The sequence below is a fragment of the Psittacula echo genome (genome assembly GCF_963264785.1).
Source record: "Psittacula echo genome assembly, chromosome: 4".
NCBI classification, from domain to species: Eukaryota; Metazoa; Chordata; class Aves; order Psittaciformes; family Psittacidae; genus Psittacula; species Psittacula echo.
The window spans coordinates 28,763,483-28,790,508 of NC_137738.1; the positions used below are offsets into that span (position 1 = coordinate 28,763,483).

Here is a 27,026-nt window from a genome sequence, read left to right on the forward strand (position 1 = left end):
AAACAGGGTAGCATATAACGATCATGGAAAAGTGTACATTTGGATTCATTCTTGGAACAATAAGGAGTACTAAGGTATCTGTTAATGTTGGCTTTCAACTAAAGTATTACAATATTTGCACATCCCTTTTGATAATTACAAGTGGACTGATACTATTAATTTTCTATTGTATAGGTGTTGATCTGACAAAAACCAAAATGTTTAAGATAAAAAATTTCCTTTTTATATAAAGTCAAAGACCTACTTGTAATTAATAAATGCACATAAGAATGCCAACTAGCCTGTCTTTTATAAATTAAAGTACTACTGATTTAACTCAGTGTTGAGATGTACCAGGCTCCAGTGGAGAGCTGTGCTCAGCACCAGGGCCTTGGGTGAGAATTGCTGCAGCCACTCCTGTGCTGTCTGAGGGGCTGCCCTCGGCTGTGCAGGGGCCGGGACGGCTAGGGATTAGGATTTATGTTTAGTTGTTTATATTGTCATTTTAGATAAAAACAGTATCAAAGTTTGCTTATACCAAAACTTCAAGTACTGCAAACTTGTCCTGATTAGGAGGGATTGCTGATAGCTCACTGTGGTGTTTAGATATGAATCTGAGGGTACACGAAGGGAAGTAAAGAAAGATTGAAGCACATGGAAGAATGTAAGGTAAACAGCAATGCCTTGCAGTATGCTGAGAACTTATTTATAGTGTGGTATGTTAACAGTGTAGTACTGGTAGAAGAAAGGTCTATCAGATTTTGACCTTAAGTAGTCTAAGGCTGTGTAGATACTTCTACGATTACGCTATTTTACTTTTGTTTGCTGTAAGGTAGGTGAAAACAAAATAAGCAAGTAGCCTCTTTCAGTGCAGCACTAATTTTGTCGTCTTATACACCGAAAGATCACAACTAAATCAAAATCACGTACTTAGTTCACAAAAGAAATTGTCACCACTGCAGTGGGAAGGCACTGTATGAAATGCTGGCAAAAAGGTTACCTTGAGTTTTATTTCATTTAAGCATTTAAGCACTATTTGGTATCTCTCAAGTAAGACGATTCAGTCAGAAGCAAATGCTTTCATGGAGGCTGACAAGCAAGCTTAGGAGCTTACAGTATTCTTGTGTAGTCCTCAGTGCCACGTGTCATGGTTACGTTCTCCCATATACGTGTTCAGGCACAGGCTGTCTGCACTGTCTATGGGGAGCCTTTAACTCTGTTGCTCCAGTGCTGGCTGTTCCCTCAGTCTATCACGAGAGTCCCTTTTTACCACCGTACTAGCACACAGTCTCCGTTCTCTATCGAGTAGAACTGCAAAGGCTTCAAGTCATTGTCTAGTTCAACTTCTTTTCCTTCCAGCTAGAAATAAGAAAGGAAAAGAAACTGATCAGACTTACACTGAAACCTGCTCATGTAAACCAAATATAGATCAGGCAGTTGCAGTCAGAGAGGATCTGGCATATTACAGGAATTAAATTAGGTCCTAAATTACAGCATGAAGCGTGGCCTCCTTAAGTGAAGTCAATGTCATTAGGTAGGAGTTTAGAACGTGCTATTGCCCTCTAGCAGCATGCAGTGTTTTATTGTTGAATTATCCATTTTTAACTTACCTTAGAACTTTCATAGGACAGTTTCAGTTCTGAACCAGGAATTTTCAGTAGGCGATACAGCAATCCTTTGACCCTCTGAATAGTCATAGACTCTGCCAAGAGGCAAGAAAGAAAAGTTGTTAGAAAAATGCTGCTAGCACTGAGCTGTAGCAAAGTACTAGTGTTTCAACTATACTTGCTTACAGCAACAGTGAAAGGCTGTATTGCTGCTTCAGTTCTAACACTGCAATAATACCGTTTGTACCTGAAACCATAACTGCTAATATAAAACTGAAAATGGTTTTATCTCTGGGGGATAGGGCAGGATATGCTACTATAGTTTAAGAGCTCTGATCCCTTGTACCAAACTGAAGTGTTACAGCTTCATAATTTACCTTTTCTGAGTTTGTATTTACTATGTGCTAAACCAAGTGACCTTTGGGACACACACCAGTCAGGTTCTGACCACTTGCTTCTGGTGACTGTTCCTTGAAGTTTTCATTACCAGGAATTGGCTTTCCCAGCACAAAAAAAGTGAATGTCCCTGTGAAACTAACACCATTCTTAGAAATGGCATTACATTAAGTAGTCCCAAACCAATTGCCAGAAGAGTTGTAGAGTGCTTTATATTACTAAGTCAGTTACACAAAGGGATATTTTTTGTAATGGATCTGGAATGAGTAAACGTAGTTTCTTCCAGAGGAGATACCTGTGTTTGCAATAGATACACTCAATTTTTTGGTTGAACTTTCACTTCTTTTGAAGCTTTACCTAAAGACACAGCAATAGTGAGTTATTCCTGTAATACCACACATTGTACTTAGACAAATATTTTTCTATCAAACATTTTTGTAAAAGCTGTATCTATCTGATTTTATGCAACTTGTGATAATAAATGTGATTTTTATTTTAGAATAAAGCTTGAGTAAGTCTTTTCTCTCAGACTCCATTTCACATCTTTTCCAAAACACCAGTCTGATTTAGAATGAAGTCTATTCATTCTAGTCTCACTACAGGCACTAAAACTTCAAAAGACAAACCTGATACAGGTCAGGATTAGATTTCTAACTCAATGTGTTAGATACTAGACCTTATTATCTTGTTATTTAGTTAATACTGTTATGACATTTCATAGTTGTTAATTAGGCTTTGATTGCCTCTAACATATTTATCATGAAATGAGCAGCAGAAGTCATAAGACAAGCATCAGCTTTCAATCTTCAAGCTGGACTAAAAGTAAGTATGAAGGTCGGAAAAATGATGGCTTTTTCAAACAATTTCTGCCTTTGTCATTTCTTTCTATGACAGAGTTGTCAGGGGAGAATCTTCAGGAGCCAACAAAGCCAGAGGCAGCTGCCATTCTTTAACACAGTTATTGGCAAAGAAGCTACAAATGAACTGCTTAAACACAAGCCAAGACTTCTTACCTGGCAGCTTTTTCTGTACTGGCTTCTGTTCAGGTTTCTCAGGGCATTTAATTGTCAAAGCTAAGGGAAAGAAGGTGAGGCATTAGTGAATGAACGTTAAGTCCTGGCAGGAGCAGAGTCTTTCTATTCTGTTTTTGTTACAAATTGTTTCCCCTAGCTCAGCCTGATCTGCTAGAAGATTAGGACATAGCCTGCATCTGAGCAGCTAAGACAGCAGTAAGTCATTCTCTGAAAAATTACAAGTAATTTTATTAAAATAATCACATTTTTATTGATCTTTGGTGAAAAGATCAACAGGGAAATATTGTAGGGAAAATATTTTAAAAGTGACTCCCTAAGCCTTGTTTTTTTGCTTCAAAGGAGCATTTACCTAAAAATGCTTAATTTCTTGTTAGCTTTTTAAAATAATCTGCAGTAGAATGGAAACTACTTACTAATTTAAAGCAGGCTTTTGACCCTTAATATCTCCAAAGCACCATACAAGCACATTTTAAGGAAGTTATTAGCCTAATTCTCTTTACAGACATTAAACGACTCAGCCTTAAGAAAAGGTTTCTATTATGTCTAGCCAACTAGATTCCTTCCACCTAAATGCATTAGAATGTAATGCCTTAAAATGCTATTTTGCCCATGGAGTAAAGAAAAGTTCAGTTCTGTCAACTGACAAAGCTAAGTGAATTTCTAAGTCTGGGATGTAACCTGATTTAAATACTTAGGCAGCCCCAAATACCAAAGCTATACTCTATACAAAACTATACCATAGTTTTCTAAGAAGCTATGAAAAACATTATCAGAAACCAGTGCAGCTATTGAGGTTAAAATCTCAAATGCTATATAAAAGCCTATATAAAAGCTATATAGAAGCCATTTGCACTCTTAAAGCAGAGTATTGATTACCTCTATTCTCCATTAAGTCTTAATTAAGAAAATCATTTGGCTTGGGTTGAGGGGGAAATGACAACAGAGGACACAGGGCAGGTATCTGGTGAAGCTGCTTGATACACACAGTTCATGGAAGCAGAATTACAAGCTGGAACTCTGTGATGTCTCAAAGGCTTTTGAACCTTTTGTTCTTCACATCCACCCAGGAACCACTGAGCTTGTAAAATATTTTAGATGCAGAAGGAAAAATTTTGACCATTTCTGGCCTCTTACTCAGAAGCTGATTTTTCAAAGTCAAGGGCTGTTGTGCCTTCAGTTCTCCTTCTTCAGGCGCACCATATTCTGTGTGAAGGAAAAGTGGCCGTATTCATGAACCCTTCAAAGACTCAAACCCAGGAGTAGACTTAAGAGCATTGTGGTGGTGTATCAGGCGCAAGCCTGCTGCCTCAGGTCTCTCAGCAGCTAGGATACTGCCTATAAAAGGTGGTAGGCTTCTGCAAGGTGAGGTGCTGCAGACATGAGCATGAACTGACTGCTATAGCACTTTAGGAGAGTGCACAGGCACATGGATGGGGTGGAGCAGGTGGCAGGCACAGGGAGGTGCTGCATAACATTCCCACTTTAAAAAAAGCCCCATGTGGAGACAGCCACTGCCTGCAGTGCCTTGAGTTATTATGCATCTGCTCACAGGTGTCATCCCAGAAGGCAGCAGTGTCCAGAAGGGTGCAGTGCTATGCAAAAGCCATTTGCAAGCAGGCCTCCAGCAGGGTGGGCTTTCCTAAGGTAGCATGTGAAAAAGGCATCAAGGGATAGAGGAACTGAAGAGAGACCAAACCAGTGCTACCGCAATGCCAGCAGTAAGGAAGCATTATTTTTACTGTACTTGTACTTACTAAGACAAAGCAATGGGTATCTAGGATGAGCAGCAAGAAATTCTTCACTTGGATTGTTCTTCTCCGGGTTCCAATTCCCACCTGCTGCTAACCAGTCATTTCCAAATATTTTGCGATAATCAAGCTCTGCTCCTTTTCTTTCAGCAGGAGGGATCTGTACTGACATAGGAATGGTGCATAATTTAATTATACAACTTTACAGAGAAGAAAATCTAATTAGTGACACTGACTCCTTGCTCTTACCTAGGTCATCAGTATGTTTTATTGCTAAACTCGTATCACCAAGTACTGACTGCTCTATACATTCAGTACATTTTAAAGCTATTAAGAACCTTGCAAACCCAACCTCCATGTACTGACTGATTCAGAAATGAATGTTATGTAAAGATGTTGCTGCACATGATGACACAAGGATGTTTTTTGTAGCTACAGAACTGATGCTGCTTCTGCTCTCTTTTACGATACACATTTGCTGAAAGCTTGATTTGGTTTAGATAAACCAAATCTAGTAGCCATTGTCCTACTGCAGAAGGTAAATGCTTGTATCACTGTCTATGAAACAGCTATGCTACTTTTTCTTTTCATCTCTTTTTTTTGCCAGATAATGTTTTTTGTTAACAGGCCTGCAACTTCAACATGACTTAGGCACTTGGTAAAAAACACCCTTCCTCTGTCTTGTCCTAGTCCCTGCTGAGTCAGCAGCATTCACAAACAGGGCTGGATCTTGTAGCCCTAAGGAGTGCCCAGCTTATGGGCGATGGAACAGCTGGCACTTTTCCTGCACCCAAACAGTAACCTTAAAAGGAACTGAAAACAATTCCTGAGGCACTGATTTAATGCTTTTCCCCAGGTTCATGCAAATTGTTGAAATATCACGTACCTCAGACTTGTTCAAAACCTGCAATTGACTTATCTTGGCAATAATGAGCTGTCTCAGGGTCTCTGAGTTCTTCTCTGTGTCCATGAAAGGGTTATTGTGGCACTGCAGTGACCGCAGACTTGGCAGTTTATCAAGCTCATTGATAGATGACCACTGAAATGGAAGGAAGAGAACAATCTTTTGAGGAAACATAAAACATTCTTCATTCCAGACCAATACACAGTAACAATGACATTTCCCGTACAATGACCATGACTGAAATTAGCCTTTTGGTCAGAAGAACCAAGTACTTTCAACCTGTTCATTTAGCTAAGGAAAAAAAAAAAAACATTTCACTTAACCTGTGCAAAAATAAGTAAACAAATGAGGCACTAGTCAGCATTTGAGATCCTTAGACTTCTGCAAGAGGAATTATGAGGTAGCAGAGAGATATGACCAGCTACCATAAACATCTTTAACTGAGACATTAAGAAATGTTTTTAAGTTATGCCTCTGTGTGGATCAAAGTACTCAGTAGTTACCTCAGGATCTCATACATACAAAGAAATTTTAAACAAGCAAACTGCAAGTTACTCTCAAAGACACGCGTACGGACAAACTACAGCAGTCTGACCCACCTGTGATATTTTATTGTCATTTATTGCAAGGTGCTTTAGTGAAGGAAACATTTTAGTCTTGCATCCTAGGAAAAAAAGTAAATTTACAAGACAATAAACTTTAAATAAACAGAAAGCTTTAAATAAACAGAATTATAGAGCTGTAAATAAATTACTTCTACATACCAAATCCAGCATCGGGAAAGTCAATAGAAGCTATTCCGCTGTTCCTAAGTATTAGCTGTTCTAATCTGAAATTCAGTAGATACAGTGATTACTGTACAAGGCACAAATGATCAGCAGCTTCACAGGCAGTACCCAGACTCCAGCGGAGTGTCCAGAGAGTAATGTATAATAATTCCAAGCTTTCTGAATGGCTCCTGGATTTAAATAACTTGTGGCTATTTAAAATCACAGCTGCTATTTTGGTGTACAGTGCAAGATAATAATTCCACAAATTAGCAAAACTATTGTATTAGTCCTACAGCTTTCCAGTCACTGTAATCAAAGTGCTTCAGGAACACACACCTCCTTGCCTTGGACAGTAAGCCCAAAGTAAGGAATGACAGCTCAAGCTGCAACTACCATAAAGATGCTGCTATGGAGAGTATAGTAAACTGGGAGTGTCTGTGTAAAGGCTGTTAACACAGACATTCTTCTGAGAAAATGGAAACACATTTACCCAGTGCAGTATGGGGATTATACTGTAGGGTTTGTTTGGTTTGGGTTTTTTTTTAGGTTTTGAAGCACATCTCTTTCGAAGTCTTTAAGCTACCCCCAAAAACCACTGAAACTTCCAAAAGTGAGTCATGCCACTCACTTGTACCAGTAGAGTGAAAACATAACTTTCCCCATAGTTAATAATCAGGAGCAGGTAAGAGCAACAGGGACGAATTATCACCACACTGTTTTACTTCCCTCCAACCCCTCTATGTTTTGGTTTCTTTACAAAGGACAAGTAAGCAGGGGCCACAGGGGTACAGTGCTCATGATGGCAATGTCCATCACTGATCACCTTTAGGGTGTCAGCCTCAGGAGTGACACCTTCTGGCAGGCTCAGTTGACCCCGAGGTGGCTGTGCCACGACTGGTGAACCTCCACTGTGCTGACACGGTCAGAAAACTGTTCCTAAGAAACAACTTCCACAGCTCCTTTGCTTTGTCACTCCACACAAACTGTACATTTCTGTCATCTTGGATAAAACCCTGTCCATACTAATATATAAATAACTTACTAATGTGATAAATCACTTTAGTTTCGTAAGTATATAATGAAAACCTAGTGACACATCGCTTAAGAATGTGTTACTATACAACAAAAATAAGGTTACATTAAAACAGCTCAATTAAACAATTCAGTTACTCTCCTCAAGAGGGCAAAATGCCTGTATTTCAATATTCCATAAATCTTCCATGCAACATCAATACTATCACCCGCAGTCAACAAGGGCTATGGAGATGACTATTCAGGACAAAGAAGTTCCAGCAGATTTGTTTAATAGCTACCTGGGGAGATGTGCTATTAGATGCAGCTGATTTCCATCCAGTAACTGGTTGTCTGAAAGGTCTAACAACTTCAGGGTCTGCAGGACATTATCAGGCCTGCCACAGTGGGGAAAAGAAACACAGAACATTTAATACTATTTGTTAATGAAAACAATTCTTTTCTAAGGAACAGCATGCAAATAATTGCATACATTTATAAATATTCTGAAGTTTGCATCATTTATTTTACAATTATGTCACAGCAATGTAAACATCAGAGGAATGTAACTTTATCTGCTACTTAACTGCACTACATCAGTCACAAACAACTGACATACATTACTCATCTTACCTTTCCAAAACCATAATATTATTAGAAGTAAGGTACAATTCTTCAAGTCTTGGCCATCCTGGAGCACAAAGAAGAACCTAAGAGCAAAACTTCTTTTAATATAACAAAAGTTGAGAAAAATTATTCCAGAAATTATACTTTATGCAGATTTCCTCAGAACATGTTCAGAAAGCATAGCTCTCAAACCCAGAGAAACAAGTGTTACAGACTGCCTAGCCCTCCCTTTTGCGCAGCTGGCTCTTCCCTGTGTCTGGGTCTGCCAGCACAGATGACACCAAAGGGGTTCTGCAGTCACAGCACCTACAGGTCCAGGCTTGAGGCCAACAGCTGCCCTACCTCAGACTGTTTGACCTGGAAACCAAGTTTATTCAACAGGGTTGGAGCAACCAGATTTTACCTATGATGACTAGAGGAAATGGCAGTATATACTTGACTGCTAATAGTTCTTGAACATCTGCACATCTCATCAGTTCTGACAGAGACTTTTCGAATGTCTTAATCAGAGCTTGAAGGCTTCCCTGTTATGAGACTGTGCCAGCATATGAAACCATTAAAACCCAAGAACTGTATAAGTCAGCACATATCCCCAAGTTTTCAAGTACTCTAAAGAAAACAAATTAGTTCAAAAAAGGCCACAAGCTGAACAAAGATGCACTTGCTTTATATCTTGTGTCCTGAAATTACATTAAAAAAACCCATTATTTTATAAAATTTATTTTTTGCAAACGTCTACAGCAGATAACACAACTTTTAAAAATAAACACTTATTACAAAGCAATAGAAATTGCTGGCATAAAGCCCAGTTCCATATGCAATTGGGACAGTGCCAAAAATGTTGCAGTTCTGGCAATGGACTTCCATAAGCACTTGAACTGACTGGTTTTCTACAGATTTGTGCCTGTGAATAGCAAAGTAATTTTTTTCACTGAGGTTTTTGTGTATATTCTCCAGAGTTAAATTAAGTGTGAGCTCATCCTGCTACTCCTTCCTTGGTGAGAACTTATAAGGCTCTGTCCTCCTCTTTTCTGGGAACTTGTAAGTGATAAGTTATCATTAAGCTCTCATTTCTTTTCACAATGTGTTTGTAATTGGCTAGCAGATTCAAAAGTTTTGAGATGGAAGAACACAGACATGCACATGCACAGCATAATTGCCTAAAGCTTGTTTTTACAGGTTACAAAGGTTACAAAGCAGTGCAGTTCAGAGACCTGGACAATCAAATTCAATTTATTACATATATAGCTAACCAATTACCCTGTAAATGTCCTCCACCTTAGACACCAAAAAGCCTCCTTTCATCAGCTCTCTCTTCTTCACTCTCTGTTGCAGCTGTACGAAGTTACACAGCTGGATGTATGTGTAACTGTCTCATTATATATACACTACAAACTGTTAACACTGGGATCTCTTCAAGCAGCATATGATTTGGGGCTCAACTGCTTCACACCCAAAAAAGTAAAACATCATCCTGCTGCCATATCTGCAACATACATAAACTTAGAAACTCAGATACAAGTTTTCCTGCTCCAGAGCAAGAGCAGAGAAGATCAGTATTTTCTCTCCCTAATTTGGACAGTGTTTCCCTATGTCAGTAAGACAGACTGAAAGTTTTCCTAATAGCAGTGAGGAAGTGTGAAGAGAAGTCTGTAGAGTCAAGAGAATTCAGGTGCACTTTCGCTACAGAGAACTTTTGGGGCATTTCCCCCAAAAGCCCTGCATTGAGATGAATGGAATAGAAAAACTGCACAAAACTGAAGCATCAGAGGACTTTGACAGACTGACCAAATGACTAGAAAATTGCCACAACCAAATGATCATCACATCACATTTCTAAGAAACTCAAAATGCATTCATCCAATTTCCAAGTTAATGGTGTGTAACTGGAAGGTGTTTTTACAGGACATCATTCCCCTCTTGAAGGTCATATATTATGTTTTGAACAATCAATTGACAATTATACAGTAATAAGCTCTTTTACTGATATGTTAATAGAAACCTCAGATGTATTTAGATACATGCATAATGAAAGGACTTTTTGGAAAACCAGTCCTGAAGGCATGTAAATGTGAAGTTATGCATAGTTGTGGAAGTTAAGCATGTTAACCTACTGTGAAAAATATATCAAAAGAGAGGAACAACTGAAAAAAGCCCGAAAGTTTGTTTTTTTTTTTAAACTATCCCCATGCCATATACTCTTATATATGGCAATAAGTTATTTTGAAATGCTGTTCACCATTAAATTGTTTTCATTTTAATTCAAACATTTCTAGGATTTTCAGACTTCGCTTATATTCCCATTGACAATCACTGTATTTCTTTTTTGCCTGGAGCATATTCATTATTATTTTCTATTAAAAAGCTGACTTTTCAAAGTAACTCTCCATACAGCTAAGCAGTCATGTTTTCAAGTGGTTTGTTCATAGAGTGCTAGTGTCAGGTTAGGCCCCTTTACTTCTTCCCTTTTGTGTGACTGCCCTGCAACACCACTTTTAAGCACAGGCTTGTGTCTCCCCAGTTATAAAGGGGAAAAAAAAAATCAAACAAATTTCAACTTTATGAAGAAGATTTCTGAACCAAAAATGTCTTTCCTGCATATGATGAGACATCAGCTAGAGCAGAGTTTCACAATCAACTGCAAGTGCTATGTAATTTTAAACTGCTCTGACTAATGCATGGCTTCTTTCTGAAACTCAGTTACCCCTAGAGAACTCTTATGGATCTGCAGCCAGGGCTCAGACCAGCCTTTCTGCCACTCTAGCATGGAAGAGAGCTGCTGGCAGCTGCCAACATTTTAAACACCACAATGAATGCACCAATTTACCCTGATAAGCACTAAGTGACATTTAAAGTGTTTGCAGCCACTTCATTCTTCCACTCACTTCACCATTCATATTGCTGCTGTTATGGAAGGATTATCAACTGTCCTAGCATAAACCCCACTGACAATAAGTGCACAGTGAATGGACGCAAACCAGAAATATAGCAGCCCCGCTGCAAGTGAAAGAATGAAGGAGTTTCTTAACTCAAGGCCAGTTTTGGGAAGTGCTCTATTACTGGATTGCAGCTGGCAGCAAAAACATGAAAATTCAGGTAAACTCACAATGCAGTACACACAAAATCTGACCCTGAGAAATCCAACTAATGGGCTGGGTTTACAAGCCATTGTAAGTAACATGGCAGTACTGATGTGCTTCGTAAGCCCCATCTCTGAAAACAGGCCCACTGCTAACATATTTAAAAACAGAGCATCATTCTTAGTAAGACATCATATTAGGGGAGAGGCATTTACATGTTTCCCTGAAACAAGCCAGAGCTTTGTTTATTCTGCGCTGCATATAACCAGGCATCTTGTATTTCAAGAATGGTCAGTATGTGCAAAGATACTAAGCCATTCTCCTGCTGATGCAAAGTGATGCCAATACAAGTACTTTGCATCATAATGACATACATTTTTCCCATTTGCATTTGTGCTATTACATGGTTAAAAATACAGATAAACCTTTAATAAGTACAAGGAAACAGAAAGTCTTCATTCACACAAACCTTTGGGACATGAAGTTATATTATACGCCAACTACTTTATCTTGACTTGGTTATTTACAAATGCAGGCAAAGTTAAACATTTCTTAGTAGACTCCTGTGCCAATATAACTTCCTAGGTTGTGTACCAACCATGTTAGTTACTATGGAACTAGCAGTTATATGCCACAGCACCTTGTCTCAGGATGATTACATTTCAGTAGAGTACCATAATAGAGAAATGTTTAGTGTCCTTTCCTTGCCTCAAAAACCTAACGACACAAACAAAACCAGGAAAGGTTATTACCTCTGTCCATGTTATTGCAGTCTGATTAAGTGCCAGAACCCTCAATTTTGAAAATGCACTGGATACAGAAGTTGACGTAGATGGAAATTTCATTTTGTTTCCACTGTGTAAAAAGAACAATTATTAACATAATGAATAATTGCATCTATTTAAGTCAGTGCTACAGAATTATGTATTAAAGACAAAACCAATTTGCACAAAAAAAAAAATTAAGAAGTCACTGCTAAGGTGTCATATATTTTAAAATACTATAAAATATCCCTCTAGTTACATTCAAACTTTTCTGATTTGCTTTCTTACTTCCATTTATTCTTCTGTGGCCTCCTTCACACCTTTTCCTCCTCTAAGTTTTGAGTATAAAAAGAATGATTTTCATTAAATGAAGAAAGTTAGATTTTGGACTTAAACACCTTACAGCCTATATGACTATCCAGACCTCAGTAAAAGAAAGGATGTAAAATCCATTCTTGATAGCAAAATATCTCTATAAAATAGTTAAAAGGTTCTCAAATCTGCAATCTTCAAATTAGTTTTCATTACTCACTCCTGAACAAAAGTTTTTATTTCTTTCCTAAGGTCCAGTCTACCTGCATATGATGATAAAAACCTCCCAATATAGGTATACTTACATATGTATGCGTTAAATTTTCCCAATTCAACAAGCTCCTAGGGAGCTGGAGGATGACTGATCACTCTCATTTTCTTCCAACATTGCTTGCACAAAATGTCACTAACAGACTTATCTGCCAACATCTTTCTTTTTTAAAATAAACAAAGTCAGAACAATAAAAACCAAATTCAAACTATTTCAGTTAGTAGTCATAAGCATCACATTCCAGCATCAGTCCCATTTTGCTTTTCAATTTTATCACAAATAACTTCTGAAAACCCTTCAATCTAGACCATACTTTTTAGCAAAGAAAACCTGAAAAAATTATTCTACGTCAAATAAAATAAATTCTCTATATTCTCATGCATGCTGACAATAATAAATCAGGACAACATCTGCTCTAGGCAAAGACAGATTTAGAAACAGCACCCAGGTTGCAAACAGCTGTCCAGTGCTAAATACAGAAGAAAAGAGAACATCCACAACTATTTCAAAAATACATTTTTCTTACATTAACTGTAAGAACAAATACAAAAACTGGGGTAATTTTTTAATTAAACTTGGTATTTATTTCGGTTTAGCTTACATCACTTTCAACTGTTTCAGCTACACTGTGTGTATTGCATAAGGAAGACTTCGGAAGCTGCTAATCTCAACACCAGTCTCCAAGACTCAAAAAGTCATATTTTGGGTTTCTGCCTTCACTCCTATTGCCCTGCTGCTGTCTTCAACGACTAGTACAACCTCCAAAGCAGCTGAACAACTCTGCAAAGAGTCAGCAGTCTAGATGTTAACCTTGACAACAAAACAAATTTCCTAAAGTTGCAGCTATAACACTCTGAAAAATTAGTGGTTTAGGCTGCTGCCTATTTACAGACTTTAATCCATCGTGTTAGTTAACAGCAGAAAACTATTCTGGCATGTGTTCAATACAGTGTGTAGGTATGTACTAGAAATGCAAGCATCCAAAGAGTCTGACCTGCTGCACTCGCATACAGCAAGCATGGCCATGTCTGCTATGAAGCTGGGCTCCACACTGCAAACCAGACTCGCTGTGCACACAAACAGTGTGGATGCATACACGTGTTAAGCCAGTTCTGCCTTGTGGCAAACTAAGCTTTTAAATCATGAGAATTGTCTTAGATGTCACAGAAGTGTATAAGGGCATCTTATGATGCTGTAAACCTAGGTAAAATTCTACAGCACTCTCTAAAAATCTATAATGCATTTTAAACCAGGCTCCTTAGTCAACAAGCCACCAAACAGATTTCATAATTTTTATGTAATGTAGAACACATTGACAAATGTCTAAATTCCTGTGAATGTTTAATGGATGAAATCTGTGTTCTATTTTTCAGACAAATAGGATTTTTGTAATTTTACAAAATTCCAATCAACATCCATCTGTCCCACGCACCTTCCCTGAATTCAGTTTTACATAGATGCTAAACTCCTAGGGATCTAGTCTTGAAAAGGAAGGTCTGAAAAATACAGCACATTCATGAGTTAAAGCCTTTTAAAAACAAGCATTTAGGACTGGAGCACCTCCCGTATGAAGACAGGCTGAGAAAGTTGGGGCTGTTCAGCCTGGAGAAGAGAAGGCTGCATGGAGACCTCATAGCAGCCTTCCAGTATCTGAAGGGGGCCTGTAAGGATGCTGGGGATGGACTCTTCATTAGGGACTGTAGTGACAGGACAAGGGGTAACGGGTGCAAACTTAAACAGGGGAAGTTTAGATTGGATCTAAGGAAGAAATTCTTTACTGAGAGGGTGGTGAGGCACTGGAATGGGTTGCCCAGGGAGGTTGTGAATGCTCCATCCTTGGCGGTGTTCAAGGCCAGGTTGGATGAGGCCTTGGGTGGCATGGTTTAGCGTGGGGTGTCCCTGCCCATGGCAGGGGGATTGGAACTAGATGATCTTAAGGTCCTTTCCAACCCTAACTATTCTATGATTCTATGATTCCATATCCCATTAAAATGAGTACTGAGGCATCTAGCTACCTTTAGAAAGCTGACCCTGTGTTAGAAGAGCTTTTTCCTTTTGATCTCTACCCCAAAAGAACAGAAACCCAAATATGAGTATTTATACCTGACATTAAGTGTTTCCAGATTTTGAACTTCAGAAGCAATAGCTGTTACTGTCTCCCAAGATGATATCAGATTTTTTGATAGGTTTATATGCCTGATATCTGAAATTTCACATTAAGAAAAATAAAATTATCTAAAATCTGAACTTTCTTTTCAGAAATTAGAATTAGGGTTTTGTTTTGAATCAAATAAACATAAATAGATTACACTTGTTAGGGCTAAGAAATACTATTACATATTATAATATATAATATATATTGTTACAACAAATTGTTTTTCAATTTGCAGGATGGAAATGGCATACGGATTTATAAAAGAGCTTAACTTTACAAATCCTAAAATGGATTATTTTCTGCATTGGCAGGAACTCCTACCAGTCCTTATAAATGAAGAAATAATACCTGCTTCGTATTTCTGCAACATTGCTACAACACACAGTATACTGAATAAATTATTTATTACATATTGGAAACCTCTGGTGCTACAAGACATCTCAGTTATATTTTTATGGGGTTATCCATTCTAGAGCTAAATTTGAAAAACAATCAAAACAAAACATTGCTGAAGCCTTCCGAAATTGCAGTCACAGGAGCAACCTACAATCATATTTCCATTTCTATCCACAGTTTGCATTCCCTCTCAAAAATTGTAGGCATTTACTTTTTAACTCTGTAAACATTACATTACGCTTCTAAATATAAACTGCAGTTTTAAACATTTTTTTAATAAAATGATACAGATATAATTCATTGAAGTGAACAGCTGGAATGCTAAAAGTATGTACTTTATTTGTGGTATCACACAATATAGCAAAAAAGGATACTAGCACACGTTCTGCTGATTTCCTCTTTCTGACCAGCATGGCTCACTGCACATTCACATACTGAGATATCTACCAGTTGGTTCAGCTGACTAAATGAGAAAGAACATTCTGTTAAGTAATCTTCAAACAGAAATAGGTACATTATATAAATACCTGGTTGTTACAACTAAATAATATTCTTTTCATATTGTCTCCTTTAGAATTAGCAATATGCAGATTGCTACGTTGAGTGTCTTTCTTACTTGAAAACACACACACCTTTTCTATTTTTTGCCTTTACATTGCTACTACAAAATAGGTCTGGCTGAACCATAACCCCAACCCCCAACAACCCAACCAACTCTAATCCAACTTGAAAGACTGATAAACCAGACAAAATACAGCTACTCAAATTGGAATTTAATCAGAGGCGCCAAGTTAAACGGGTTTCTTGCAATACTTTTTGCAAAGCTTTAAGTGATTTGGGCATTCTTTGTATCACTTATCAAAAAAAGACAAAAAAAAAGTATTTTCAACTGCTTATGTTCTGGGAGACAAAGGGAGAATAGTTGTGGAGTATCAGTTCAGAAGGAGACTGCCATCTACTGAACTAATACCTCTGCTGCTAGAGGTCATTAAAAATGTGATCTATTACACTTCATTAAGTTATTTCCTTTCTTACCCTTCCAGTATATGAACATGACAGGAACTGTCTGAAAGACTTCTTCATTAACAGTACAGTGACTTTCTGCCTTTCCTCTTTTTGTTACAAAGTCATTACTGATATGAGTAAACAAAGATTAAATAATACCATACAATATTAAGAATATATAAAAATACATTTATTTAAAAAGGCCCATGCATGTGTACAATTTATCTCACTCATTCCTCTCCAGATATCATGTCCTACTTTATGAAATCACAATGAGGATTGTGAGCACTCAAACATTACATAATCCCAATTTTTATCTGTAAAACATTATGAAGCCACAGTAAGATTTATTGTCTCTTCCACCATAGCGCACTTTGGTTTACTTTTAGAGATACGATCATATAATATGCAAGGCAGCCAGCTTCCTTTCCTTATAGCTGAACTACTACTTGACTAATCAAGCGCTAAGTGTCTCTTAGATTTTCATATATTACACTTGCCTTTGTTGTTCTGCAATAGAATCCATGCCAACAAATTCCACAGTCTTCTTTCCAAATACTAATGTATTCTCTGTCCCGTGCTGAGCATCTTGCTCATCATTCAATCCATACCGATTCTTTACTGCAGTAAGAAAATCTACTCCAAAATTTGCCTTGTTTGGCCGGATAAATGATCCTCCTCTTGGATGGCTAGAACAGAACAGCCAGGAAAAGGTGAAATATGAAGAGTTACTGTAAGAATGATTTGTCTCAAAAGTACTAATTATTATGTTTATTAAACACTGGGGACCAAAGCTGTCAAAAGACAATTCTACAGGCTAATTTTAGACATCACTGTCCCCAGTACTGAGACCAGGTAAAACTTACAAAGTATCTTGGATCATATTTGACCCAACAAGTTCACATTGTGAAATGGCACAAGAACTGCAGCACCAGATCTCCAAATGTACTTGCACGGCAAAATTACAATGGCAGTGCCATTATTAGAAATAAGTGCCACACTCACTATAAAATAAGGTTTTCCAGCAAATTAAGTTTCTATCACGCACTTGTAATTCTGCAAGAACGCAGCCTTGTCCTTCCATCTACACAAATGACACACAATGCAAATGGTACCACTTGGAACTCTTAAACTCAATCTTTTAAAAATTCTGATACTAACTCAGTAACAATTTTGAAACTGAATATTTAACAGAATTATCCAGCTAATGTATGCTCTACACAGTCCTATAAAGTTTCTTAATTTTTCTTGAGCACTGAATAAACTTTATTGCATGACAATTTCTTGCCATGCAATTGCTTTGACAATTTCTATCAAAGTTAGCAAGGAAACACAGTATTCAGGAAGAACTGACAGAGACAAGTTGTGGGAATGGTATCACAGAGCAGATGGAGGATCTGATAGGAGGATCAGCCAGAAAACAGCAGGAAGAAAATTGGTAGTTATGATTACCTGTCTGCCTTCCAGCTGAGAAGGGAACAGACTCTGGTTGGAAAGTACTCAAGAGGAAGAAATCATTTATGCAAACAAAACTCCTCTTTCCAAAACAGCATGTAAACATCAAGTCCCTAATCAACAAACCATAATACAAACCATCAATGCTACAGAGTTGAAAATTATCTCAGAAAAATAGTAACTAGAGATCCTGAATCCTATGGACCTATTACAAGCAGATGGAATAGCTTGGGCACCATATTTTCACATTTTTATTAAAAAAGCAGTACTGGAAATTTCCTGCGCCAGTTTCATTCTTCAACATTTCTAATGCCTATTTAAGTACTTTAGTACCCTAAAGGATCTGGGTAGAAACCACATATTGTTAACCTCAAAAATATTTTCAGTCTAGTTTTGTAGTGACTAAGTTTCAGAGTGCAACGATTACAAACCAAGCAGAAACGCATACTCTTAGAGAATGTAAATCCAGTGTGCACTTTTATGTACAATAAGCATTTTCAATTCTCAACATTTTTAATCCAGAATCTTCTTTTAAGTTTTTTCTTCCATTCCTTTGAAATTCTTCATAGCTTGCAAACATTTGGCTAGTTTAGATGTTGAACTTCCTCAAATGTAAAAATTATGGGCCTGTTTCTTAACACCACTTCTTAAAATAGTAAATGATATTTTCACAGTCTTTACTACATCTCTTACCTGCAAGATATATCACTTTTGCATTTAATTAAGTCAAACAGCTTCATAAGTTGCAAATAGTGCAGGATGCTACTTGGGGCTCTGGAAAGAAAACTTGCGCTCTTGTCTATGTGTAATTCACTGCAGGTCCTGCAGTATGTTTATTCTGACATTTCCTGTCCTTTTTCCTGTCACCTGGATTTTCCCCATTTGTTGTCACCATCCCTCTGCTCTCAACAGTTCTGCGACTTTTCTTTCTCGGCTCTCCCAAAAGCCCCCTCACCAGAACTAACCTAAGACCTCCATATCTGCATTCCTTCTGTCAGGCCATTTATCTCTGGTGTAGCCAAGCTCTTTAGGTCCCTCCATCAACACACTCACTAAGCTCATTTCTGTCCTCCCAGGTCACCATTTCTATAGGCACTTCCTTCCTTATTGTCTTTGTGGGAGTCAGTTCTATTCCTAAGAAAAACTGCAAGGAAACTAGCTACCTTGCCGCTTGTTATTTGAAGCTGCAGGGAAAGTGCAGTCCATTTCTCTCTGAAGACCTTTCTATTTTTCGTTTGAACCATACAAAAATCACAGGTTTTCTCTCTCTTGTTCCTACCACTTCCAAGTACTATGGATGCTACCTTAGCTAATGTATACTGAAGTACATTGTACAGCTTAAGCTTCTTTTTCAGCTCCATTCTACTAATTTGATCTACTTTTCCAAGAACTGTTACAGAGAAGGGCAGAAAAGGACACTGCAATAGGAATCTATTTCCAGGCAAAATGATTCTGTGTTCAAGGAGAGAGGTCACTTACCTCTAACTTGTTTTCCCTAAAATATACTGCCTGTATTAATCTTCACATTAGGGAACATGAATTGTACAAGCTATATGTACATATCACACAACTAACATACAGCACTGGACTCATGAAAAAGCATGCCTTTTAGCAATCAGTCGACATAACTGGGAACAAAACAGATACATTTGAATCCAAAGAGTCATCCAGCATGCCTACCATGAGATGGAAGAACCTCCAGACTACTGATCAACCTGACTTAAGCTGAACATTCAGAAGTCTGAGAACAGGGATTTTGTATCCATGTATGTAAATGTCCTGCAGCCAGGACAATACACTGTGCAGAAACGATGTGGTGGATGATGTGCCCCAAATTCCTGAAGCAGAAAATATGGAATATGCCCAAGTGGGGCTCTGACAACCAGCTGGCTCTAGTGAATACTGATGCTTTTTACTGACTTTTAAAATAGAGAGGTTGACCCCAATCTCAGAAGTCAGCTTGTAGGACACTTTCTATTCATAATTCAGTAGCCAGAGGTGATACAGCCCACCTGTTAGCATGCCTAAGGTCCTTCAAAGATACTCATTAAAATTTAGGTTAGCTATCCACTGCCACTGGTTAACCATTTCCCTGAATAAGAGGAAATTTGGTATCATTCTTCTTTGCTAAAGTAAAACAAAATGGTGGCACTGCTCATCATTACGGGTATATGATGGCTCTTTTTTGCTAGAGAAATGCCACACACATACACTTCTGGGTACCAGAAGAATAATGCGGTAGTACATAAACTGTGTTCTGCCAACAGCTACACACTTGAGCTGTGTAACTGCAGAAGCAAGCTTCTGAGCCAAAAAGAGAGATCTCAGCTTTATCAGCCTAGACAATAAAGGTGGATGGAAGGGCTTCTTTGTCCAGTACCAACTGTTTGCAATGATTATCTCAAGGCAAGTATCATCACAACTGGGGCACACACTACAAAGCTCATAGGGCATCATCAAATATAGCTAGCTGAATCCATGCATGTCTTTTCTAGATAGGCTGTTCCTCTCAGGCGAAGGTGCTCAACAGACCAGACTTCTTTTAGAAGAATCTACATATTGCAGTAAGGAAAACCCTTCAAATTTTAGAATAGTCTGAGGTATCTGCAGCATCAAACACTTGTGACACCACTAATCTGCTATGGTGTATCAAATTCCTGACTGCACAGCAGAAGCTTTGAGAAGATCAGCAAGTACTTGAAGTTCTTTGCAACTCTACCCTCCTCAAACAAGCATTAAAGCCGAGTCTGAGCTTTTACAAAACAAGGAAAGTCAGACATCTGCAGTTCCAGATGCTATCTTAAGGTTCTGCTGGTGCACTGGAGAACAGTTTTGTTTCAACACTGTTCAACTGACAGCAAAGAACAGAAGTCTCTGAGGGGTAGAGCGACACACAGTGAAACAATCAAAACTTCTTAACCAAGAACTTCTGAGGCATCTTGGAAGTGCACTCTCCCTTCGCTGAATGGCAGTCTTCATAAACGCTACAATGATATTGACATCTTCCTATATTTGAAGAATTTGTTTGTGCTCTAAGTAGATATTCTTTGAAGTGAACCTGTCATTCTTGAAGGAGAGGTAGTCTAATATAAGCAGATCTTTTGGGCAGGAACGTAAATTTCATGCAAACAGTAACATATGATAAGTCAAAACTGCTCTGTAGATTTAAAACCACGTCTGCATGCAAATTATAAAACTCACTGAAGAAGAAAAAACTAAACACAGGAAATGCCGTTGCCAGGATAATTTGGCATTTCAGGACTACCCAAATATATAAAATCCGAAGTTCCCACCAGAAGAAAACTTAATAACACAAAGAGGGGGAAAAAAAGGCCACAAAGATCTGAGAAGCAACTGCAATTCTCCCAGTCTGAAAATATCATAGAAACAAGCTTTATTATACTTCCATTTCTCTGGCTTGCTGTGAAAGTCAAACCTGGGGAAATGTATCAGGGTTTAATATGGTCAGTACTTGTGGTAACAATATCTGCTGAAATATCAGGATTCCTCTGGGAAGAACAAAACATATTCTTTAGCGGGTAGGAACATGTTCTTTTCAATTATGACTCAAAGTACTCTAAATATATGATTCACCAGGATGTTACTCCCATCTTGTGAGATAAGCAGAGAAGTATGTCATCTACTGCTGGGGAATCCACACATCTCCTCCAGCAAAACAGCAAGGATAAAAACAGCCACTAAAATAGCAATGCCAGTGTAAACACTGTGCATAAGCTGAATGCTGACTGACAGAAGGGCTAAGGAAGATGACCCTTATGCCAGACTAAACAGGGGGAAAAAGACTGACTCCACTTGATTGGATGCATAAAAGAAGCTTGAACATCTGTAACTGGGGGGAGAAAGAAGAGGGTACCAGAGCAGCAGCTGAAATCTGGTTTGATGCCTTCAAGTCACCCCACCAGCACCACCGCTTTGCCTAGGCCAGAGAGAGCTGCCTCCTAGCCATCTGGCAAGACGCCCAAGTGGGCCTGTGCCCAGCAAGGACAGACATCCTTGGGAGCAACAGATATGTCCTCATCTCAGTGTGCTCGTGTGGCCTCGGGGGTGGTTTCTATAAGCATGCATGTTAACAGCCTGCAAGAAGCACTGCAGGGACACAAGAGCTGGAGCACCCACGTTTCCCTCCAGAGGCTTAAGGCACTCACATTCTCAGGGGAGGTGCATGTGCTTGTAACTCATAACTCCCACGTAGCACATGCATATAACTGTGTGAATGGGTATGGGGGACAAGAACTTATTTGAAAGCATACTCACGTTTCAAAAGCTGTATTTAAACTTTAACACTATTTTAAGGCTTGATTACTGCTCATTTCTCTTGAAGAAGTGTAGAAGATCACTTATTTTAATTACATGATACACTACTGCAACTGACAGCCAAAATAATAGCTTCCTCAGTTATTAGGAAACAAGAATTTATTATTGGGAAAAAAAAAAAAAAGAGTCACAAAAATGCCACTGAGTATGCATTGCCATTCTAGCTAACCCAGTTGATGAACATGCTCATCATGTCAGCACATTTTGAAGTACAGCTGTTTTGTTCTTTGGTTCTCATATTCTTAAGAAGTTTAATTAGCAACACATAATATATGACCCAGATAAGTGTACTGCCATGGAACATGGAAGTTTAGGTCACATTTCCAAAAAGCTTACTACAAAGATCACGTAAGTAAGCAGACCTTCTGATTTACCCAAATAAGAATTAAGAAGATCCTCTGATAATGAGAATCTCAAATTCAGTTTTATTGTCCTCTTACAATCTCATTTTGAAATGTCATTCCAAAAGATTTATTTTTAAAGGCATTCTTTTCAAAATTACCTTAAAAAGAACTTTAAAATGTCCTCTCATTGCATTTATTTACAGTAAACCTACTTCATCAGCTACTTCTGCTTATCAGACTTCAAAGAGTGAGAAAAAAAAAAGTAGGCTTGGTAAGTACAGGATACTAATGATAATGTTTGAGGGGAAAAAATTATTTTTATATATCTATATACGTTACATAAAGAAACAAACTACTCAATCGTAGTAGTAAAGACATGACATTTTAGGTTGAGGGGTTCAGGTTTGGATTTTTTAAAGTATCTTTTTGATAAAATAAGGTAACCATTTTTTACTTAAGTTTGCCTACATCTTCACAATCAGTACAAAAACAGACTAGTCTGCACACAGAAAGTTATGTCTGTGAGTCATGGATGACTACTGGAACTATTATTTGTTCTCTTAGACTCCAGAAGGACTTTCTCTGATTGGAACAAAGCAGAGTACAAACAACAGGTATTGTAAGAACAACATGTTTAAGGATCACAACATTTAAATGTTATGGGTATACGCAGCTTCACTCAAAAAAGTTGATTCTTACAACAAGAACTGAGATCACTGTTTGAGATCTCATCTCCTGTGAGCACACTAATAGCTGCTAGAAAAGCAAGAGTCTATACACATGTATATAAATACTATACACACAAACATAAACCACTCGAGTTTCATAAAAACATCCACCACACATTCAATTGCTTCTTCTGTTCATAGAGATTTGGAATAGCCAGCCAGTTACTTTTATTATTTCTCCTACAGCAGAATACAACTAGCTTCAACTTGGAAACTACTTCAATTAAACTCAAAGCATTTAAAAAGCAACTTCTGCTAACACATTACTTCAAAAGACATGCTTACTCTAAGAACGTAATTTCCCATTTTTCAGCTAAGAAAAATCCAGCAAGGCTGAATTTTTTCTTGCATTAAGTATGCTTATTCTCCTTAAGCCTTACTTTATTATTATATATAAAGGAAAAAATATCCAGTCCTCACTGGTGGGTTGTTGTTTTTCTTTTTTTCTTTATTCTTTTAAAGAACAGATTTTAGCATCTCATTTTCTGATAATGACATCTCTAGGGATTCCACCTTTCACAAATGCAGAACTTAAGAAGCTATAGACCAAGAATTTTGATTTACACTAGTGAATGTAATCGACGCTTTCCATGTTTATGCCTATCTGGGTACAGGGAAAAGATAGTATTCCCAGAAAAGATTTCAAAATAGCTACTTTTAAATTATTTAACAGATAAATTCTTCTGCTGGTTCAGTCCGAGACCAATCGGCTCTACTTGCTGGCTTGAGAGTAGTTTTGATCTGGACAGATAATGAAGTATATTCTTGAATAAGCCATGCGGAAATAATTTTAATGTCTTTTTTTTCTTCTATGTGACATTTTACAGCAACAGTTCTAAATCCCTTCCATATTATATTCCTATACTGAGACAGGAGAAAGTGACAAGACTCATCTACTCATAAAAGTGGAAATGATCGCCATTTTTTACAAGCTAAAAACACATGCTCAAAGGTAAGCAAGTGCATGTGCTGTGACTACATACTCTTAATTATTATTTTGGAGGAAATTCTCATTAAAAAAAATGCTGGTTGAATCACACATTGAGAGCAAACCAAAGTACACGTACAAATACACTGATACAGGGGGCTTGATATAAGAAACGCCAGTGCCTGGAAAATATAGAGTTAAACTACTTTCTGCTTAACTTAAGTTGTAGAAAGAAAACTATGGTATAAGTCTGTGGAATTTAGGGGCCTCACTAAACATGAGTTAATTGTTTCACACTAGCCTTCTAAAGTATAACATTTCACACCATCCTTCTACTTATCAGTTAGTTCAAAGACAGAGCCTGCTAGCTTGAGATACTCCTTGCCTGCCCATCCTGCAATAAATTTTGCAGGAAGGTCACCCTGTTCTAAATCTTTGCTAGTTAACAGAAGATTTACAGATATGGTTGGTTTCAGCTAATTGTGTGACTACTGGGGCGTCCAACTGTGCCAAAGGTGAAAAGTTTAAGAAGAAGAAGACTCATTTACTTCATCTTGAAGACCCCTACTCACAAGAGGAAGACTCATTTACTTCATCCTGAGACCCTCGCCCATGACCACGGGGAGGCACTGCGCATGTGCAAAGGACCTTTTAGCTCATTATAATACGAAGCGGGGATAGATCATGCATATGTATAGGCGTGTAACTTTAGAGGATAAATGTAGCAGGAAACGACACTGAGGGGTGCATACTTTGGAGGAGCGATCCCGATGCACCTCAGCGCTGAATGAAAGCATACCTACTTTACAACTTTAACGACTTGGGGAGTCTCTCCGCGTATCAACACCACCTCTGGCTCTGGGGAAAAAAAATCTTTGAACCATGACAAGCTAAAGCTAATGAGACTCTGGAAAACTGTCACTATGCACTTTGCTTGTTCTTCCACACTTCTCCAGCAGTCTGCTATTAGTCAGTGTCAGAGGCAGGAAACTAAGCAAGACAGATGTCTGGACTGACCTCATTCAGCTATTTCTATGACTTTCTTTTACATGCAAGTTAAAAAAAAAACCCAAACAAAACTGATTTGCTCATGCTCTCATTAACGGTTTTAACTTTTTCAAGATAAGTAACATAAAGAATTAATTTCAGAGAAAAATCTTCTTACATTTTTCCAACAAACCAAAGCCAAAAGCAAGGCCACAGACCCCTTGACCACTTCTAATTTATTTTCTGGTTTTGTCAATTTCTTTCATATTTTCAAAAGCTATTAATTCTGAGTGCTCACTGTTGCAGGATTTATGTATATTAGATTCATTTCACTTGAATGAGCACTTGAACAGTTAGGAACAAACTGTAATCAAACTGCCTTTTAGGGTTATTACAAGCCTTGGAAAGTAGGAGGCAGAAAAATCTCTCCATTTCATCTCATTAACATAAGACTGTCCAAAAGTCACATTTTACTGCATGCCTCTGAAAACATTACTTGTATTTTCTACGTATTTACCACATTCTACTCCCTGTAACTGGATTAATAAGAATGCATCAGCCTTTGTGGTACAGCTAGTCACAGCATTCAGATTTCTTATCTTTATTTTTTTATTTATTATTAGCCAACTGATAACAAAAGGATTTGCCCTAAAAATTGCAGAAGAGCATCTTCCCATGACCATCTTGTACACATGACATACCAACACTCTGAATCAACTTACCTGCACTTAAAATACTGTGTTCCTTCATAGGTACCATCATGCTTTCCTCTCTGAGGATCATCCCATTCCACACCAAGCCAAATTCCTGAAAAGTACAGTAGACATGTTTTCAGATTTATGGCATCATAGCCATAGAAATCACAGTTGAAAGAAACCTCTGAAGTTCACCTAGCCCAGCCTTCTCTCTCAAAGCAGATTATCACCAGCACTAAAACAGGTCACCCAGGTAAGTCTTTACCTATCCAGATCTTGAAAATCTCCAAGGAGAGGAACATTTCAAACTACTTGGGCAGCCTATTCCACTGCTGCATTACTTCTGTAGAGAAAGAGATTTTCCTGGTTGTTCCAGAGTTTGAGGATTCCAGGTTGAGAGAGACACAAGACATAATGGATAAAAACCAACTAGTTTATTAGTACAGGAAAAGATAGGAAGGAAGAGCCGGCAAAGCGTAAAAGAAACAGTGATGGATATTTTTGGTGAGTGTTTATCTTACCAACCCCAAAGACCATGTGATGACGATCAGGAAACCAGCTCCGAGAGCCATCATCGCAGTGCGAGGCAGCAGGCTCAACCTTAGTGAGCATCCCCACAGAGGCAACATTGACCTGGGTGGCATGAGGGTCTGCCTCCCTGCATTGCATGAGGCTCGGGCTTTCATGCTAGGGAAAGGGCACGATCATTCCAATGGAGGGGGCCAGCCTACATCAGAAGGAGTGGCCAGTTATGGCTATTTGCTACAACTGCGCAGTTAGTACTAAAGGGTCTCTGCCTGGGGATTTCCAAAGTGGACTGCAGGACTTTTAGGGGATTTCTAGGGAGGAGCCACCACGGGCCATTATCTCATGTGTCTTGCAACTGGTGTAAGACCCCCTTTTGCTAACAGCAGTGTTAACTCCCCTCTTTTTAAGGTTATGTTCCCACAACCTGTGTCAACCAGTACTGCTCTATTTTTGTGTGTTTCACCACAGAACATTATCTATTGCCACTGACACGCTGGTGTTCAATTCAAACCTTTCCAGCCACAATTTGTGGCTGTTGTCTGTTATTACATAATCTAATACTAGTAATAATAGTTTGGCTCTGCCATCCTTGTAACCGTCTGCCAAATAGCAGCAGGCAGCTACTAGATGCCACTTAATCTTCTTTTCATCCCCTGAACCAAGCCCAGATCCCTCAGCCTCTCCAAAACACATGTACATAGTCTATGTCATTGACTGCTTTGGCAATCCTCTACTGCATCCTCCTGAGTTTATCCATATCCCTCTTCAACTTTGATGGTCCAAAACCAGTGCAACCTTACCAAAAACGCCCACCTCAGAGGGGATAACATGTCCCTTTGGTTTGTTGGCCATATTCATCATTTGATGGTGATCCAGTACAACATGTATTTTGCTTGTGACATGAGCTCATTGTTGGCTCATATTCATGACAGTGTCCACCTTAACTCTCAAGTGCTTTACAACAGAC

At 38.3% G+C, this 27,026-nt stretch overlaps 1 protein-coding gene across 18 annotated transcripts in view; it reads right to left on the reverse strand.

Moving 5' to 3' along the window:
• Nucleotides 1-46: 46 nt before the first annotated feature.
• Nucleotides 47-27,026, reverse strand: part of GGPS1 (geranylgeranyl diphosphate synthase 1) — a 53,275-nt gene continuing 26,295 nt past the window's right edge. For 6 of the 18 annotated variants that reach the window (XM_080615683.1, XM_080615684.1, XM_080615703.1 and 3 more), the window contains 15 exons: nt 25,559-25,643; nt 16,560-16,748; nt 15,429-15,517; nt 14,607-14,706; nt 11,909-12,011; nt 8,083-8,159; nt 7,752-7,847; nt 6,433-6,497; nt 6,268-6,332; nt 5,651-5,803; nt 4,771-4,924; nt 4,151-4,219; nt 2,996-3,055; nt 1,590-1,681; nt 52-1,338 (listed from right to left, as the gene is read on the reverse strand). In XM_080615683.1, the coding sequence (XP_080471809.1) occupies nt 1,246-1,338; nt 1,590-1,681; nt 2,996-3,055; nt 4,151-4,219; nt 4,771-4,924; nt 5,651-5,803; nt 6,268-6,332; nt 6,433-6,497; nt 7,752-7,847; nt 8,083-8,159; nt 11,909-12,011; nt 14,607-14,706; nt 15,429-15,517; nt 16,560-16,748; nt 25,559-25,643 (1,490 nt within the window). In that variant the 3' untranslated portion in view covers nt 52-1,245. Of the gene's footprint in view, nt 1,339-1,589; nt 1,682-2,995; nt 3,056-4,150; nt 4,220-4,770; nt 4,930-5,650; nt 5,804-6,267; nt 6,333-6,432; nt 6,498-7,751; nt 7,848-8,082; nt 8,160-11,908; nt 12,012-14,564; nt 14,707-15,428; nt 15,518-16,555; nt 16,749-25,558; nt 25,644-27,026 lie in introns of those variants that run through there. The other 12 variants (XM_080615685.1, XM_080615704.1, XM_080615702.1 and 9 more) reach the window with 9 other exon arrangements.